This window comes from Equus przewalskii, chromosome 28 (genome assembly GCF_037783145.1).
Source record: "Equus przewalskii isolate Varuska chromosome 28, EquPr2, whole genome shotgun sequence".
In the NCBI taxonomy this organism is placed as follows: domain Eukaryota; kingdom Metazoa; phylum Chordata; class Mammalia; order Perissodactyla; family Equidae; genus Equus; species Equus przewalskii.
This window is the reverse complement of record NC_091858.1, coordinates 37,614,283-37,632,340: the sequence shown is the minus strand read 5'-3', so window position 1 is coordinate 37,632,340 and position 18,058 is coordinate 37,614,283. Positions and strand designations below refer to the sequence as shown.

Sequence of the window (18,058 nt, the reverse complement as noted above, 5' to 3'; positions counted from 1 at the left end):
GAGCATCCTTTTTTCTGCCCTCCTTTTAATTTGTTTTACTTATGCAAAATATTAATCCCTGACCAGCACACAGGGACAGTGACCTGTACACAGGACCATCACTGGCACATGGGGACAGTGACCAGCACACAGGGACAGTGACCTGTACACAGGACCATCACTAGCACATGGGGACAGTGACCAGCACACAGGGACAGTGACCTGTACACAGGAAGAATGAATGACCAGCACACAGGACAGTGACTAGCATGCAGGACAGCGACCAGCATATGGGCCATCCCCGGCATGCTGTGTCTCATTTCAGTGCATCGTTTGGGGGACCTGGCAGAGTCTTGTGCCTGGGACGGGCATTCAAGAAATGTTTGTTGGTGGGCCTGCCCAGTGGCACAGCGGTTAAGTTCACGTGCTCCAGTTTGGTGGTCTGGGGTTTGCAAGTTCAGATCCCAGGTGCACACCTACACCACTCATCAAGCCACACTGTGGTGGCGTCCCACATAAAATAGAGGAAGATTGGCACAGATGTTAGCTCAGGGCCAATCTTCCTTGCCAAAAGAAAAAAGAAGAAAGAAAAAAGAAATGTTTGTTGGAATAAATTCTCCATGGAAGGATGTTGGGGTTTTGTGAGTCTGGTCAACCTTGTACCTCACTGGTCTTGTAGACATTGGAGTTTGTGGTTAGATTCAGACAGTGTAATAACAGCACTTTGAAAGTCATAAATCATTCTATAAACCTACAGGATTGTGTGGGTAAGTCTGTTCTATCTAAGTTTACCAGTTAAGAAAGAGATGTGACTAAAACTGTCAATAGGAAGGTTTAGGACAGGAACTCAAAGGTCTGTTGTGATGAGACCTCCTGGGTTCCTTTGATTCAGAGATCTTAGATTCTGAGAGACCGTGCCTGTCCATACAGTAAGCATTTGTTGAGGGTCCACGGTGCTCTAGGCCTGCGTCCTCATTCGTGCAGCCCGGACGGGCACCTCACTTATCAGGACAGCCCTCAGATCTTTGCACAGGGCTGTAGAGATCTCTGTTCTGCTTCTCCCACCTCCGCACAACAGCCTCCCCTGGCCTGGGGGGATCTCTTTCCCGTCACTGTGTGTCTTCACCCTGGCGGATCTGGTGGTCTGCACACGAAGCTAGGTCACTGAGTGACCGCGGGGCAGCGTGACGACAGGCTGGGCTGGAGATGCTTGTGTGGAGCCTGGGACCACTGCCCTGCAAGGCCAGGTCGTGCCGTGCTTAAGGAGTGAAATGGAAGCAGGTGTGGCCTTAAGAAAATGAAGTCAGCGACTGAACAGCGGCTCAGAGGAAAACCCAAAAGACAGAAATAAATAAACAATAAAGAACTTCCCCAACCAAATCACACTAGAGATTCCAGAGTCGACCTGAGCAGCATGATCCTGATGCCATCTGCTGAGACGCAGACACACTGGCAGAAACCGCCTTGGAATCCGGCACTTCTTCACTGGGTTCTGTTCACATTTGGGTGGACAGGTCTCCCTTGTGGGGGACATTGAGCTGTGTCCCTGGCCTCTCCCCACTAGCTGCCAATAGTACCCCATAGTACCCCATTTTGGAGACAACCAAACCTGTCTCCAGATGTTGCCAAGTGTCCCCAGGGGCAGAATTCCCTGCAGCTGAGAACCGCTGGTGTCATCCAAGGATCATGAGGTTTAGAACCAGGACTCGGCTCCTCGGAAGCCCGTGCTGTCCCTGAGCTGGTGAGCACGCCTGGCCTCCTCCTGCACCGCCTCTGAGCTCTGCATCCTGGTCCCCACCGCGCCCGCCTTCCAGGTGCACTGAGCTCAGCGTCTTACGAGCAGCCTCCTCAGGTCCTGCGAGATTTGCCTGGTAACCCCACCACGTGCTCCTCAAACTCCTTGCATTTATGACGCATCCGTGCAATTGTCTAAACAGCTTTCTTGTCCATAACAATGGCCCGTAAACTTATCAAACCAAGTGTCCCATTTATAGCAAATATTTCACAATGTGTCCTGGACGGTTCTAAAATGAAATTTATGTATGACTGACCTACACACACTATTTTGAGTATATATGTATATATTAATGTATTTATTTATTTGTATAATGTGCCCGAAATCTAACGTAACAGAGAAATAAAAGCAAGGTAGCTATTAACTAAAAACATAAATTTTAGGATACAAATGTCTGGGCACAATGACAGACGTGTACAGAATGAAGCATTCGGAAGTCTGTTTCTGGATGACGTCTCACTGGAATTTAGAGCTGCCAATGAGACCGCTAGATGAGTGTGAAATGACTCATTAACCTCCAGTGGATTCGCCGACCTGATGGGATTTTGGAAATGGTAAACAATTCTTGGTAAAGCATCAAACCAAACAAACTTCTCTCTTTCCTCAATTTACATGGTGAGTTGCATTCTTGAAAAATCCATTGTTGCTTATAACCGTGCAAAAACAAAAACCCCTTTGGTTTACATACAAAGCAGAGTTAGATGCAAGGCTCAGGCAATTAGAGACAGGAAAACAGACATTCAAATCATATGAGACAGGAGCCTATTCTTCATTGGGTGGGATTGCTTCATGCTTCCCCCAAACCAGCCTCTCTGGACCCCCAGATTCCCATAATGCTCCCCTAACTGTGTGACAGTCACAACCAGCCCAGATGGAGTTCTATGATGGCCCCAAGAGGCTGCCCTCCTTTGGAGCCATTGTCCTTTCCTGTAAAATCTGGAATTCAGAAGCCCAGCTGTCTTGCTCTCAATTATCTCCCCAGTGGCTAGAGAACCTGGTATGCATTTAAAACAAGAAAACTTGTTGAACAAATGAAGACGACCTTTCCCCAAGAGAGATGCAGTGTTTGATGGTATTTTCCTCCTTGGATTCAGCTCCTGAAAGAGAATCTTATGACAAAACCCTGGTTCTTTTCTCTTGTGCCTGCTGCTTGAAAAATAAGAAGGATCTTTTAACACACATTATCCTTAAAGCAAGAAACAAGAGACACCGAACATACACTAAGGTGACCCTTAGGAAAACGCCTGTTGAGAAATATAAATACCGCTCACCACTGTGTGCAAGTGGGTATTTAAGGTAATTGTCATTAAATGCAGCAAAGACTGCAAATTGGGTTTGCCCAGGGTGGTGGCTCTTGTGCAGAGAAATCATTCGTCATTCATTCACTGGAAACCGTAAAGCCACTTAATGTGCCGGAATGAACACTTGGCCACTCTCGAGCGTTGAGCCGTGGGTTTCCAGCACCGTGAGGTCCCTGAGAAAGATGCATTTGCTGAGACGCAGTGGCGTCCGACGATCGCTGCTCTGTTCCTTGAGTCTGGAGGCACGTGCTCTGGGATCGGGATCCGTGCCCTGCCCTCGACTCTGGTTCCCACTCCTTCTGTAATGCAGTTGCGTCTGTCACAGACTGCAAAAGTGACTTCTTAAATCAGAAACAGAAAAATACAAGCTGGTCTCCTTTGTCAGTTAATTCACAGGCTGCTGGGGGAAAAAAAAAAAACCTTCCTTTGTTTCTTGTGGAAACATGCTTTTAATTCACGACAATTCCATAAAGCTGCCAACAGGATAGAATCTTCCATGGCATGTGGCCGTCCTCCGCCTGTCCCCGGCCAGCCCCCCAGCCTCCCACCCTGGAGCGCCACACAGCTGGCCGCACCTCCTTCCTAAGTGCAGGGAATGGGAGCCTGTGCCTTCCTGCTGGTCAATTGCAAATTAGTTAGAACCCCAGACCTCACGTCCAGGAAGCCTTCCCAGATCACCTCCTCTGTCCACAGCTTCCATTGACCCCTTCTCTGTTTGCCCTCTGCACCGTATCTTGTGCCCTAATTAAACCATAATTCATCTCATTTTATCTGTGTCCCTTCTACTGAAATATATTGTCATTGAGGACTGACTTTTCTTAAATTAAAAATAGGTTTATTTTTATTGCAATAGCAAGATATGGTCTATATAGAAAATTCCAAAAATATAAGTATAGAGAAAAATCATTGAGAATGCCATAATCCCCACCTCCTAGTGATGACCCCTGTTCCACATCCTTCCAGCTACGTTGCTGTGCGGTGGTCCCATAGGATCAGTGCCACATGGCCAAGGTGTGCAGTGGCTACACCATCTAGGTTCGTGTAAGTGCACTCTATGATGTTCACACAACAACAAAATTGCCTAACAACGCGTTTCTCAGAAAGTATCCCCATTGTTAAGCGATGCATGGCTGCATAAAAAAACATTGTGTGTATACAGTGCTTTAAAAATTGCGTGTCCCCTCCTGATCATCTTTCCATGGCTAAATATATATTCTTCTGCACTGCAACTTTTGAGGGCAGAACAGCATCCACTGTGCGGTTGTGATAAATATTTCAAGTCATCTCCTATAGGAGGTTATCAGCGTTTCCTCCTGTCACCCTAACGGACAATTCACCAGGCCCAGGCGCCGAATCCTATGTCTGAGGACACCTTCGCGGAAGTGACGCTGTGGGTCAGAGGACATCAACAGTCAGACGTCCTCTGATGTGTTGCCACGAAGATTGGACCCACGTCACCACCTGGCGTGAAACGACGTGGAGATGACCGTTTCCTGCGTCTCTCTCCATCCTGGCAATTTTTTCCTAACTGTTGAAAACTGACTTTGGTAAAAAGACACATGGGTAAGAATTATTTAAATGCCCAGAGAAGTTAATCCTTCACTCTTCATGAGTCATTTCTTTCCGGGGCTCAGGAACCCTCAGTGTCAGGAAGTCTACGTGGATGATTTACGCCCGTTTCTCAGTTGCTGATTTTCTTCCAAGAGAGCCCTCTGGGTGTCACCGAGCATTATCTCGTTCTGCCTATGTCCTGACCGCTCTGCGCTGCAGTCCGTGCGACTTGGCCCTGCCTGCCCAGGTCCCGAGCATCCACAGTGCCCTTCAACACGGTCGCGCTCCTCTTTAAACCCCTGTGGAGCCGGCTCAAAGAGCTGAGAGATGCCCAGCTGAGCGGGCCCGTCCATGCCACACGCAACCTCTGTTCTGCGGTTGAGGAGACGGGGCTGTGTCAGCTCTCCCAAGCCACTCAACGTCTTGGGGTCAGAGTTGACTGGGAACCTGGAGCTTTCCGTTCTCTGGAACCCTCTCCTGGTCCCAGCGTCTGGACCCACGGCACTCTTCCACATCCCTCCCATGCATCTCAGCCTGCGCAGGGAATGGCTGTTTTAAGAACACAAACACGGCAGACAGGATCCATCTGACTCACCCCCCGCCACCGAGGGACTTACTGTTGTCTAGACGCCTGGGCCTTGCCACACTGAGCGAGGTGCCGAGCGCGTCCTGCTGGTCCCTGCCGGGCTGGGACTCCAATAAGCAGCAGTTGCCGTCCTCGGTTTCCTGTCCTGGGCTGTTCTGTGGAAGATGTCTGATCTGCCGAAGCTCTGTGAGTCTCATGTCTTTAAGGAAACAAATACAAGGTGCATTCGGCTGGAAGCGCAGCCTTTCCAACCAGGCAGGCAGCTCCCTGCTGGGTGCTTGACGAGTGGGCTCCTGGCAAATTGGAACTGGAAAGAGAGCAGGATTCTCTTTAGGGCAATTTAAAGACTATACATAAATACCTGCATATTTTACAAAGGGAACAATACTGACTCTGAAGACTCTTTAAAAACGGAGTTTTATCATTTTCCTCCTCCGTCAAGGGCGTATAAGAGACTCTCTCCTCCAGCGTGAAGGACCCCTGAGTGAGGGCCTTCCGTCGGGACCACGTGCGATGTATGGGCGAGCTTGCAAGACTTTGGGGTTCTCTGCCCTCAGCTGCCGTGCCGTGTGGCTTTTGTTTTCATAAATGTGAGTTGACTGAGGGGTCAGCTTTACCCGGAGCTTCCAGGTGGCTGTGCAAAGGAAGGCTCCACCCCGAGTGAGTGGCCGGGAACAGGTGAGCCCCGGTGCAAACATTGTGTCCTAAAGTTCTGCAGTTCTTGTTGGTTGTGTGATGAGGAGCTCAAGTTTCACGTGGGGTATTCTCAGATCCCGACCTGCTTTGTCATCTTCCTGGCTTCACCCACCTCAAAGGACATGACACCAAGCACTGAGTAGGTTTGTGTGGGGGCCCTGATGGGATGCGCAACAAGGACAGTTGTTCGGTTCTGCACTGAGCAGCATGCGATGTGACCAGGGCGGAGAGAGTGTGGATGATAAGCTTGATTTCTAGAGCTAACCCCGCTCCTTTATCACCTGCTCTTAAGGGGTGAACTTCCAATCATCTGGGCACTGTCTTCTCCCTCTGCTCTCCTCCTTTTTCTCTTATGTTTCTCCTTTCTTTTCCACACTGGATAACTCTTTCTTCTCCAGTTTCCTCAGGTTTCAATTTCCTTTTATACCAGAAGGAAATAAATTAAATATGAGGCAGTGGTTTTTTTCCCAGGTCCTGAGATTACAAGCGGGGTTTTCACTCGTTCCATGTTCATGACATTCTCACTTCTTCCGTAAGGTTCATCTGTCACTTTTGTAAGGGAAAAAAAACAATGGTTTTATATTAATGTCCTTTTAGGATTTGAATGACAGAGTGCTAAGAAGCATCTATCTTTATGCACCTGACTTTCGATGATAAATGACCATAAAGAGCTGTGTCTTCAAGGAATCGTGCAGAATTTGCTCCCTCAGAAGAGCCAGTTACGGGATTCTAATGACACGGTTGATGCATGTTGTGTGTCTCTTCTCTCCCAGGTGCCTCAGGATGAGTGGGGAGGGTACCCCACCGGGGGCAAGGATGAGGAGATACCCTGCAGGAGGATGAGGAGCGGGAGCTACATCAAAGCCATGGGCGACGAGGAGAGCGGAGAGTCAGACTCCAGCCCGAAGACGTCGCCCAAGACGGCCATCCGGCCCGAGCCGCTGCTCCGGTCCCTGAGCCAGAGGCCGCTCGGAGACCTGCAAACGTAAGGCCTGACCCGTCTTCTCTTCTGAACCCTCCTCCACTGTGTCAGAACCCTTGTCTCCTCAAAATGGTCTAAGCACGGGCCGGTTGTCATCAATTCCTGAGTCAAAAAAGTTAGACTTTATGGCCATCATTTTCAAGCCCATTTAAAAAAATCATGCTTTTGGTTATTTGTCTATTACATAGTAATTAAGGAAATATACTTGGGCAATTTCTATGTCAAATATTAATTTTAAAGAAATTACCATAGCCAGTGTGATCCATCAGTATCTTTTCAGATCATTCGTTATTTTCATCAGGAGCATATGTGTGTGTGCGTGAGCATCATAGTAGGGAATTTCTGGTTTACTATAACTTTGTATGTGCCTTTGTGGGCAACATTTTTTTTGTGGGAGGCAGGAAATGGATTAGTTTTACAAATATAACAGCATACACTTTGTATATTGGTCTGAAGCCATATTACTGATAAATTTAACTAATTTCCAAAATATAAACCGAGAAAACTATTTTGGAAATTGGCTATTCATCTGAACTATGAAAATAAGACTCTTACTCTTAACAGTCACATTGTTATGTACATCTGGTCCTACCAGCTGAGTTTGGAGGTAAATGCAAAGGACGGTCTGTTTTTTCCCTCTGCAAGCTGTCCGTCATCCCATGTGAAAGTTCAACAGGGTGAAACAGCTTCCCGATGCTTCGCCAGTGTTGCGTGCAGGGTTGTTCACTGTAACACAAGTGATGTTGCACACATTGTTCATTGTAACGCGTAGGTGAGACGGTGAAGCCACAGACTAAGGCGCCATCTTTGTGTCATTCACTCCAGTGCCCGGTGCCCACGGGGTGGAGAAATGATGGAGTGATTTCTCCCACTAAATCCGGTCATTCGTTAATGTTAGCTCGCAGGATGCAAAATAAACATTTTCAATTGCAACTCGATCTACACATACCGAACGTGAGCCATCCCTTGATTGCCTAGGACGAGTAAATTCCTCAGCGATCGTGCTGAGAGCGGCAGACAGGAAGCGGGTGAGGCTGTCTCGTTCCATCCACCAGTCTCCGCTCTGCCTCACACAGAGAAGATGGTCGGGGAAGGTGGTTCAGGAACGACGGGGAACCAAGCCTGAGTCTCGCCCTGGAGGAGCCCGCAGACTTGGAGGGAAAACGAGGAGGGAGCCCAGTGAGCAAAGAAACAGCAGGAGAGCAGTTCTTGCTGGAAGGTTGTGCTGGGAACTGGAAGGAGCGGGTGGGAGCCCAGAGGCGGTCCACTGACCCAACACCCCCACAGTCAGGAGTTGGACTAGACAAGGTGTCCCCGCCTCTATGTGGTGTGCTTAGAGACACGGGTGAGAATTGAGTTATCTGAAACCTCTCCCTGGGCAACAGCTGTGCTTAGCAGGCCTGGGGGCTCATAGCCGCTGACGCCCATCCTTGGCCCGGGCTGCTGAACCACCTGGTAGGTGGCCGCTGACGTCACTTCTCATTTTGAAAGTTTGTGATTCATTTTATGATTGTACGTGTTAACAGCAAGCCACGAAAAAGAAACCAAAAAAGCAGACAGTGTTTCCACCGTGAGCAGGGGTCAGGAATTTTTAAGAATTCTGCAGTTTTTCATGTTAACAAGGTTCCTCCTCCCCGGTGCCTGCTAACCCACCCCTCATGCTTGGAGGCATCCTGTCTCCCCACCCCCCAGCTCTCCTCGCCGTGCTGCCATCACTGCCTCCTTTAGTGTGAGAGACCCTTCTCGTCCCTCCCCTCGTCTCAGGGATTCCCCCGGGATCCTGCACAGGCGCCAGTGCTGACAACGTTCACAAGACAATGAAAGGAATGTACATCGTTACCCAATACAGTAACAATTCCCTCGAAAGCCCAACGGAGTGATGAAGAGGCCAAGGGCGGCCTAGAGCGAAATCTAAACATTGACTTAACCCTCCGTCCAAGTGTGGAAACAAGCGGGGCGTCCCTCCGCAGATGGTTCCCAGTCCCCGGCAGGACACATACCACTGCTTCAAACCTGGTAAAACTGAGGAAAATAAAATGTGCTGCCCAACAGCTGCTCCTGTTCTAAATTCAAACTTACCTCTGCCTTTGCCTCCCACACCGCTGTCCTCTCCATCTGCAGAGATAGCCCACCAGCTGGGGGCATCCTGTCCTTTATTCTATAATTTATCCCTCTGTCCATCCATCCAACAAAGGTTGGGGCACTATGCTAAATTCTATTTATAAGTGTGAGAAGTATCCTCTTCTCCGAAATCTGGCTCCATCCTCGGTGGAGATAATGAAGTGGAGAGGTCAGTGCCCTGTGATGCGTCCAGATGGTGCCGTGACCCACGGGACTCCTCTGCTGATTTGCCGAGTCCGTGGAATTCCCGTGGTCAGTCGCTCTTTGGGGTTAAATATGGAATTTCTGTTAAAAAAATAAGCTATGCTGCTGGGAGGTACGTCAATTACGTCATTATTATTGCCTGTTAGCATCTTAGCACATCTTTCATTTGTTAGAATTTTATAGATTTAAATGCAATTTCATCTATTTTCCTTTTAAATGACATCACAGAAGCTCAACTATTCACTCGGGAAGTTAGAACTGTGCCCGTTTTATGGAACAGAACCCTGACTCAGAGAAGTGAGGGTCTGAAGGTCACGTAAGTGACCAAGGGCTTGAAATGAAAAGTTATTTTAATCCCATGCCCAGTGAAAGTATTTCTCCTTCTGATGGCAGGAGCATGCTCCTGGGGACCGGCATGATATTCGAGGGAAAGGAAAGTAATATTTTATAATAATGTCACTATGGGGATATTACTATGGAATAAAAGGAGCCGGTGGGGATTCCCAGATTAGCAAACCTATGTTTTGGAAAAGAGACAAGTAATCAGAGGAATCAAAATTCACCTTGTGGTCAGCTCGCCTCCTGTCCCCACGGGACTTGCAGCCTCTGCCCGTGGTCCCTCCGAGGAGCTGCCTTGGGACAAATGGGGATGCTCAGGGCTGCTGCCGGGCGAGAAGGTGTGGAGATCATTTAAATTAACTTCATCTGCTATTCCACCAGTAAATTACAAACAGTTGACCATATTCATTCTGGAGTTTATTTTATACCCAAAGACTATTTTAAGCAAAATCGATAGTCCTGAAGTTGTATTTAAAATATACTTGAAAGTGTCAGATTTAAGAGTGACTGAATGTGTCTCCCCTTTTACACCGCAAAACTTTCACCAGCGGGAGCTGACCCACAGAACGTCTTACGGTGCCACAGTGATTGCAATGACAAAAATAAGAATTAACGTCTGCTGAGCTCCTTTAGGCTTTTAGTCTCCTCTTGGTATCCACGAACAACTTCTATTAACAATATTCAAGAATGCGAATGAAATAGTGAGATGAACCTAGTAATTATACCTCCGTTTTAATTTGATAAGTGTGGATGTACATTCTCATCACTGAGTTATCCCATTGGCACGCTAAAACCTTAGGAATTTCATGCACCTCCTGCCTCACGATAAACACTCACATAAAGTGTGTTGGACCAGCAGCCCTTTTTCAAGCCGCCTGGCTAAAGTCCTGGGAGAAGATTGGGTCTTTAATTGGCTGCTACCGGTCGTTTTGAGCGTATAATATAAAACCCCTTCTGTGAAGGCTGCAGGTGTTCAAAATGCTTGACCTCTTGGAACAGCGATTCTGTTGAACACCGTCTTGTCTTCCTGCTGCTAAACCGAGAAAACAGTCAGTCCCCTCATTAATAATGGAATACACGTCCTTATTATACAGACAGGGATCTTTGCTTTCACCTTCTGTGTTCTCTAAAACAGCCCAAGGTAAGGGAAAGTCTTCACTCTAGAAAGAAAAATGAAGCAGAACAAACAGCAAACACCTGTGCCCTCTGTCTCGGTGCAGGAATCTCAGCGGTTGTGCAGACTGATCAGGAAGATGGATCCGGGGACCGCACAGATCCCGTCTGCCCTGGGTCGGAGCCTGCCCATGTGTGGACACCTTTGAGAATTACTATAAGTGAAATGCAAATTTCAAGTTACTACTGAATCCAGTTTACTGGATTTTTAAATTAGCTTTTGTATTAGTATTTGAGATACTAGATTTGGAGAATTCAATTTTGATAGTTATAAAACATACACCAACTAATTTAATTTTGGGGCTTGAGTGGGGGGGCTCTGCTTAGGTTAATTGAGAAGTCAAAGCTCTAATAATTTTGGACATCTCTGAGTCATTCTTTCAGGAAGGTCGCAATTTATATTCACAGATAAAGGAGGGCTTATTTCAAAAGCTACTTCATATGCAAAGATAAACTGAGGTGGGTTAAAGAGATAAGTGTAAGAATCACGATGGAATCTGTGTGTGTCCATATGCACATGTGTGTGTACATACGTGTGTGTGCACGTGCATGTGTGTATATACCTGTAGTGCATGTGTGTATGAATATTTCATGATCCTGGGATGGAGATAGAAAGGGATGGAGCAGACATGTCCAAACAAGATTCCACAGTGAGAAACTGCAGGATATTGAAGGGTTTTTATTCATGAAATGGAAAACTTATTCGTGTAAAAGCAAACTAACAAATCAACCAACTGAAAATGTGGTCACCATGTCACCAAAGTAGAATGGTGATAAACCTGGGAAATGTCTCGCAGTATGAGGGACACAGGTTCACATTCTTCTTACGCAGAGATGCCTTACAAATGAGTAGGGAAGAAATATATACCGTAATACAAAAATGGATAAAGGCTGGAAAAGACTACTCACCTACTTATCAATAATTAAAACTCCCTGGAGGGTATTTTAGCACACCATTTAAACCTAAAAACCTAAAATCTTATTCTAAAGAAATTCCTGAAAAACATGTATATCGCTGTGAGAAACTGTAAATTACCTAAATGCCCCTCGGTGGGGATTGGGTCCCACTTCGGGGAATCTCTCCTCTGGATACACCTGCACCTGTGAGCAGTGGCACATGTACACTGTTATTCATTGCAACGTTGTTGGTAAGAGCAAAAGTTTAAAATAACCCAAAGTCCACCATTATAGGACTGATTGAATAATAGACACACAAGTATTAAAATAGTAGAACATTATTAATAGAACACACTGGAATACTATGCAGCTGTAAAAAATGAGGAAGACTTCTGTGTACTGATACAGAGAGATCCAGATTATATTAATTTTAAAAAGCAAACTACAGAACATCATGTAGCATGCCACTTTTTGTATCGTAAAGATGGGAAAATAAGAATAAAATTCATCCCAGTTTGTATTACATAAAGAAACAATAGAAGAACAAATAAGAAACTAATAAAAAATGTTTACCTCTAAGGAGTGAGGAGGAAGGAAGTAGATGCAACAGGGATGGGGCCAGGACATCTCAATATAATACCTTTAATAAATATATGTTGTTAACCCCTTAATTTATGCAAATATGCCATCTATTTAAAAATGTAGTGAACGAAACAAATAAACATAGGAACTGTATTAAAGTGTGATTCATCCACATGGTGGAATACTGGGTAGCCATTGAGAATAATGAGGCATTGTCCAGTAAATCGTTCAGTTGAAAAAGCAGTTTAAAAGTAGTGGGTAACATGGAATTCCACTGGATGTGGACACCTGGGAAGACCATCTTTCCCAGTCTGACAATAGGAGATAACTACAAGGCGTGATTCAGCAGAAAGCTGAGTTGGCAGAGCAGCCTAGTAGGCTGGATCACAGGAGGGACAGACCCCTCCAAGAAGGAGCAGGATGAGGACTGCCTTGCATATAGCAGAGCATGGGTGAGGCGGAGCCAGCTCTGCAGAGGTAGTGAGGAAGAAATCAGCCTAAGTTTTAACAAATGCTAAAAGCAGTCTCTTCTCCAGACCCTTCACTGGGTGCTCACAAGAAAGATCGGGAACAGGGCTGGAGACTGGAGAGGGCCCCTCGGCCCACCCTGCTGGAACAGGTGCACAGGAAGAGATTAGTGAGCCCCGCAGGAAAAGCATGGAAGCTCATGACGCTGCCGGGACCAGCTTCCACACGGAGCAGAGCCTTCAGCTGCTGCAGGGGGCACGGGTGAAGACTGCTGGGGCAAGGAGAGAAGAAAAATAAAAACCCTCTTGTCCTGGGCTCACAAATCTAAATCAATGCCAGAAGAGTTCTCCTTCCACTGGGGAGGGTTAGGAAAAGTCTCGCGCACAAGACCTGATGCAAACACAAGGCAGAGTTTGACTGCCGTGGGGGAGAGGCAGGAACAGCAAAAAAGCCTTGGCTTCCTGCAGCTAGGCACACGGAGTCGGCCAAAGGTGCACTGTCCCAGGACAATGAGTGTCTCCTGCTGCCACCGCAACACAGCAAACACCAAGACATGGAGACTGAGAGAGGGGAAAGAAGGTGGGTAGAAAGCCCCTCACTAGCCTAGGCGTGTGGCGATGGCGTGTAGCTGAGGGTGCCATGGGAACACTGAGGATGAACTCCAGCCATCACCCTAAGAAAAGGGCAACTCTGGAGGGATCGAAGTCTTTGGAACACTGAAGGTAACCATGGCAACACAAAACTGTGACGCAGCTCAACTCCTGATGAGGTCGTCGGGATCCCCTACATGAAAAGCCTGACAGAAGAAGAGGTGGGTACACTTCCAGACGTGAATGCTATCTGCCTCCATCTCTACTGCTCTGTACACAACGACCAGTGTTCCACCAGAACCTAGGAGACACAATAAAAGAAAAGAAAACCCGCGCTCAACAGACACAGCAACCAAGAGAAGAGTTAGACATGACACTGATGGTGGAACCATCAGAGAGAACTTTAAAATCACTGATTAATGGGGTAAAGGAGCTAATGGAAAAGGTGGATGACTTGCACACATAAATGGGGAATTAGCAGAGAGAGAAAAATTATAAGAGAGAGGCAGATAGAAATACTACAAATAAAAAATCATGGTATTAGACATAAAGAATTTTGTTGATCAACTTATTAGTAGACTCAACATAACTGAGTAATAAATCAGTGAACTTGATGACAGGTCCATGGAAATTACCCAACGGAAGCTCAGAGAAAAAAAGAGTGGGAGATAAAAAGCAAAATAGAGCAGTCAAGAGCTGTGAGAAAATATCCAATGGTCTAACACACATATAAATAGAATCTCAGGAGGAAACGCAAAAGGGGAGCAGGATAGAAGAAATATTTGAAGATATAATGCCTGAGAACTCCTAAAAATAATGAAAGCCTTTACATCACAGATTGAAGAATGTCAGAAAATTTCAAGAAAGATAAATACCAAAAAATAAAAAGAAACAAAACAAAACTCCACACATATATATGCGCATCATATTCAAAGTAGCAGAAACCAAGAATAAAGAGAAAATCTTGGAGAAAAATAAATGACATTATATGCAGAGAAACAAAAACTTTTAGCAGATTTTTCATCATAAACTATTTGAGCCAGAACACAATGAAGTGACATCTTTAAAGTATTAACAGAAAAACCTATTAACCCAGAATTCTAGACTTAGCAAAAATGTCTTTCATAAATGAAAGTGAAATAAAGACCTTTTTATGAAAACAAAAGCTGGGGAAATCATTGCCAACAGAACTGTAGCACTAGAAATATTAAAGGAAGTCCTTTAACATGGATATGAAATAGTATGATAAGAGACAGACATTTGGAACTTTGCGAAGAAAGGAACAGCTCCAGATCTCGATTGTGGTGGAGCGACATGACTTTGTACATCTGCCAAAATGCGTAGAGCTGTGCAGAAATTGAGAGATACCCATGGACTCAGAAGCTGAACCAGAACTGGCAAAACCAAATCTTGCCAAACCAAAGGACAGAGGGCAGCAAAATGGAATCTATGCCAGTAGTTCCTCTGTGGGGAGAAACAAACTTTATTCTGGGACAGGAAGAGGAGGGGCATACTTCAGCCTCACTTCCCTTTTTTGATGTTCTCATATCCAGGCAATATAAGACATGGGCTGGCTCTAAGACCTTCTGTCTCCCCCTTGGCCATTGGTTGGGTGAGTTGATTGAATGAGTGATGGTAGAGGACCCTGCCTTTCAGGTGCCCTATCTGAGAGGAGCTCCAGAAATGGGGTCAGATGCTCCTTCGGGTTCCTCAAATTGCCCTGGGAAAAGTGAGCTCCCTTTCACTCCAAGCACGGAGTAACATAGTCCTCTAGGTAAACTGGATAATTGCTCTAGGAATCTCCTGGAATTCACTGGTCTGGGGCAAATGGTTATGCTACTTGCTACCAGGTAGGAGTCAGGTCTACTGGAGATGTAAACCTGAGAAGCTTTTGAAAGAAGTCACAGAGTGTGCAGAACCCATTGAGAAAGATTAACTGCAGCTCCCTCACATCCCTTTCCTCATTTCTAGCACCATCCATCTTGACTTTTTGCCGTTTCCTGATATCGGGTCTCCATTTTGAGTTTGGGCTCTCAAAATCTCCTCCAGAACTCTCAGCTCCTCGCATCTCTCCAGTACCAACCCCAGACCCTGCTTCTCCCGTCACAGGCTACCCTCCCTCCTCAGCTTTCTGCTTCTGACCGTCCGTGCACCCAGGTCACTGAGCTGAGTCCATGGCAGGTTCTTCATGATCCAGCCCCTGACAACCTGTCAAGCTTTGGTTCTCACGTTCCCCAAACGTGAAATCCACCTTCCAGTCCTACTAAACTACTTGCAGTTTCCCAAATGCCCCATAGTCTCTAACACGTCCATGCTCTGGCTCATCCTTCAAGACTCAGCTCAGGATTGCCTCCTCCTGGAAGTCTTCCTTGAGTTATGTGCCCCTGCATTATTCTTCCTTAGTAACCTGTGCTTATCTCTACCAGACGCTTGCTTCTTCCCCGAGACCCCGTACACTCCTTGAGAGCAAAGGATGTCTTAAGATCATTGCCATTCTATCTTCACTGTGCAGCATGTTATATGTGCTCCATACACACTGAAGGAATGAATCAAACGAGCTTCTTGTGAAACACTTGTCAGGGATCATTGCTAATCAGCTTAATAAATGAACCACTATTAAGGGCACCAGTAAAATCCTTTTTAAAGATTCTAAAAATAAAGGTCATCAATTTAAAAGATGTGTCTAAAGCTGGTTCACCTTCACACAATTTCTTAAACTCTTGTCTATTAGTCAAAAAAGGACCAGATGCTAGCTTCCCGGAAAATATCACACACCTTAAATGTGCAATCCTTCAATTAATAGGAAACCATATGTTCCCGTGGAGAAGGTATCCTCTTTCACAGTTCCCCTACCCCTGTGGGCTAGTGACTTCCAAATCTCTCATTTCAGCTGGAGGAAGCCGGGGGGAGTTTCTCCGTGCCAGGCTGTGTGGGAGCCCCTGCCGGCACTGAGAGCGCGTGTTTACAGCCCTGCCAAGTCCAACCTTCTGGATTCCCAGGGAGCTGAAAATGTCTCTCATCAAAGGTGCACTGTCTGAACGGGAGGTGGGACCAAGGGGTAGGAACGGCAGGCACCTGGCACTGGGCCCCGCAGGTCCCCGCCCCCCCCTGCAGGAGAGGCAGCCCCACTGCGTGCTTGGCAGACTCCGCAGGCGTCTGTCTACAAGGGAACTTGGCCCCGCTCAACTTTGTCGCGTCTGTCTGTCTCTTTGTTTCGTGGGTATTGCAAGGATCTCCCCCTTGCTCCTCTTCATTTATCTTAACTGTTTCTCTAGTAAATTCTTAGCTTTTTGCCTGATTTTCTTTCTTGTTTTTTTCAAATGGGCATTAACTCCAGTCGTATTCTAGGTCTTTTCCTGTTGTTTTGACATTTTTAAAGTCAAAAACTAAGAAAAAAGAAAGGCAAATTAAAAACCCTTTTTTAAAAAATTTGTGTTTTACTTATTCTTTTCTACTGTTTCTCTATGTCTAGTATTTTACTTCACTATCTAGTGTTCAGCCTGCTGTAACTAGGACCTTTCCAGTGACGACTGGGAGGCAGGAGCGTCCTAAGGCCTGGCCTTCTTTTGCTCATTAATACTCACTAGGGCCATCTTGTCCCTGGGCTGCAGCAGGGTGCTAGTCACCAATTGTCCAACCCTTTTATGGGGCACTGCACACCTAAGTCCATAATCCACAAAACACTTTTTTTTTCCTGAGGAAGATTGTCACCGAGCTAACATCAGTGCCAATCTTCCTCTATTTTATGTGGGATGCCGCCACAGTGTGGCTTGATGAGCAGTGTACAGGTGCACACCCAGGATCTGAACCTGCGAATCTCGGGCCTCCGAAGCAGAGCACACTGGGCCAGCCCCAAAATATATCATTTTTTAACCAACTATAGCACTGCAGATGCAAACAAGAAATGTGGCTCTGGGAGATTCTACACAGTGAGAAGTTCTTGGGAAAGTGATAACACGGAGCCTTCACACCCCAGCCATGAGTGGTGTCTGTGCAATATTGTGGCCAGCCTCATGATACACCATCAGTCCATTAATTAACTGAATTATTAAATTGATTTTTTAAATTACAAAATGATTTATAGTCAGTGTAAAAAGATAACACAATACAGAATTGTATAAAGTAGAACGTCCCTCTCTCTCTCTCACATTCCCATGCCCCCAGGAGTGTTGATTGCTGACAATTTTGCCCCATCTAGACATTTCATATGCATGTAAAATATAATATGTACCTACATTTAAAACAAAAATAAAATCATACCGTGCATCTTACTGTACAATTTCCTTTTTTCTCTCAACTATTTTGTTGGTTTTTATTGCTATCATAACAATAAAGTAAGAAAGACTTGTCATCTGAAAGCCTTGTAGGTCAGGCACCGGACGCAGGTCCCGCTGGGCTAAATCGAGGTGTCAGCACAGCTGCGTTGCTCTCCGAGACCTCTGGGTGGAGGGATCTCTTCCTTGCACATTTGAGTTGTTACAGTTTGAGGACCAAGGCCCCCATGTCCTTGCTGGCTGTCAGCTGAGGGCAGTTCCTGGTTTTTAGAGGCCACTCGCATGTGTGTCTTGACTCATGGTCCCTGCCTGTGTCTTCAAAACCAGCTTGGGGGTGGAGAGACCCTCCTGCTCATCAAATTTCTCCTGCCTTGTCTCTGTCATTGCATCGCTAACGCACTCTGTCTTCTTCTGCTTTAGAGGATTTGCATGATGACACTGGGTTCACCTGAAAATACAGGACACTCTCCCTGTCTTAGGTCAGCTGATGAGCAACCTGAATTCCATCTGCCACTTTGAT

At 46.2% G+C, this 18,058-nt stretch overlaps 1 protein-coding gene across 14 annotated transcripts in view; it reads left to right on the top strand.

Moving 5' to 3' along the window:
- DLGAP2 (DLG associated protein 2) overlaps positions 1–18,058 on the top strand; it is an 817,721-nt gene that overhangs the window by 712,796 nt on the left and 86,867 nt on the right. For all 14 annotated transcript variants that reach the window (XM_070599096.1, XM_070599101.1, XM_070599105.1 and 11 more), the window contains one exon: positions 6,682–6,893. In XM_070599096.1, coding sequence (XP_070455197.1) covers positions 6,682–6,893 — 212 coding nt within the window. The remainder of the gene's footprint in view (positions 1–6,681; positions 6,894–18,058) is intronic.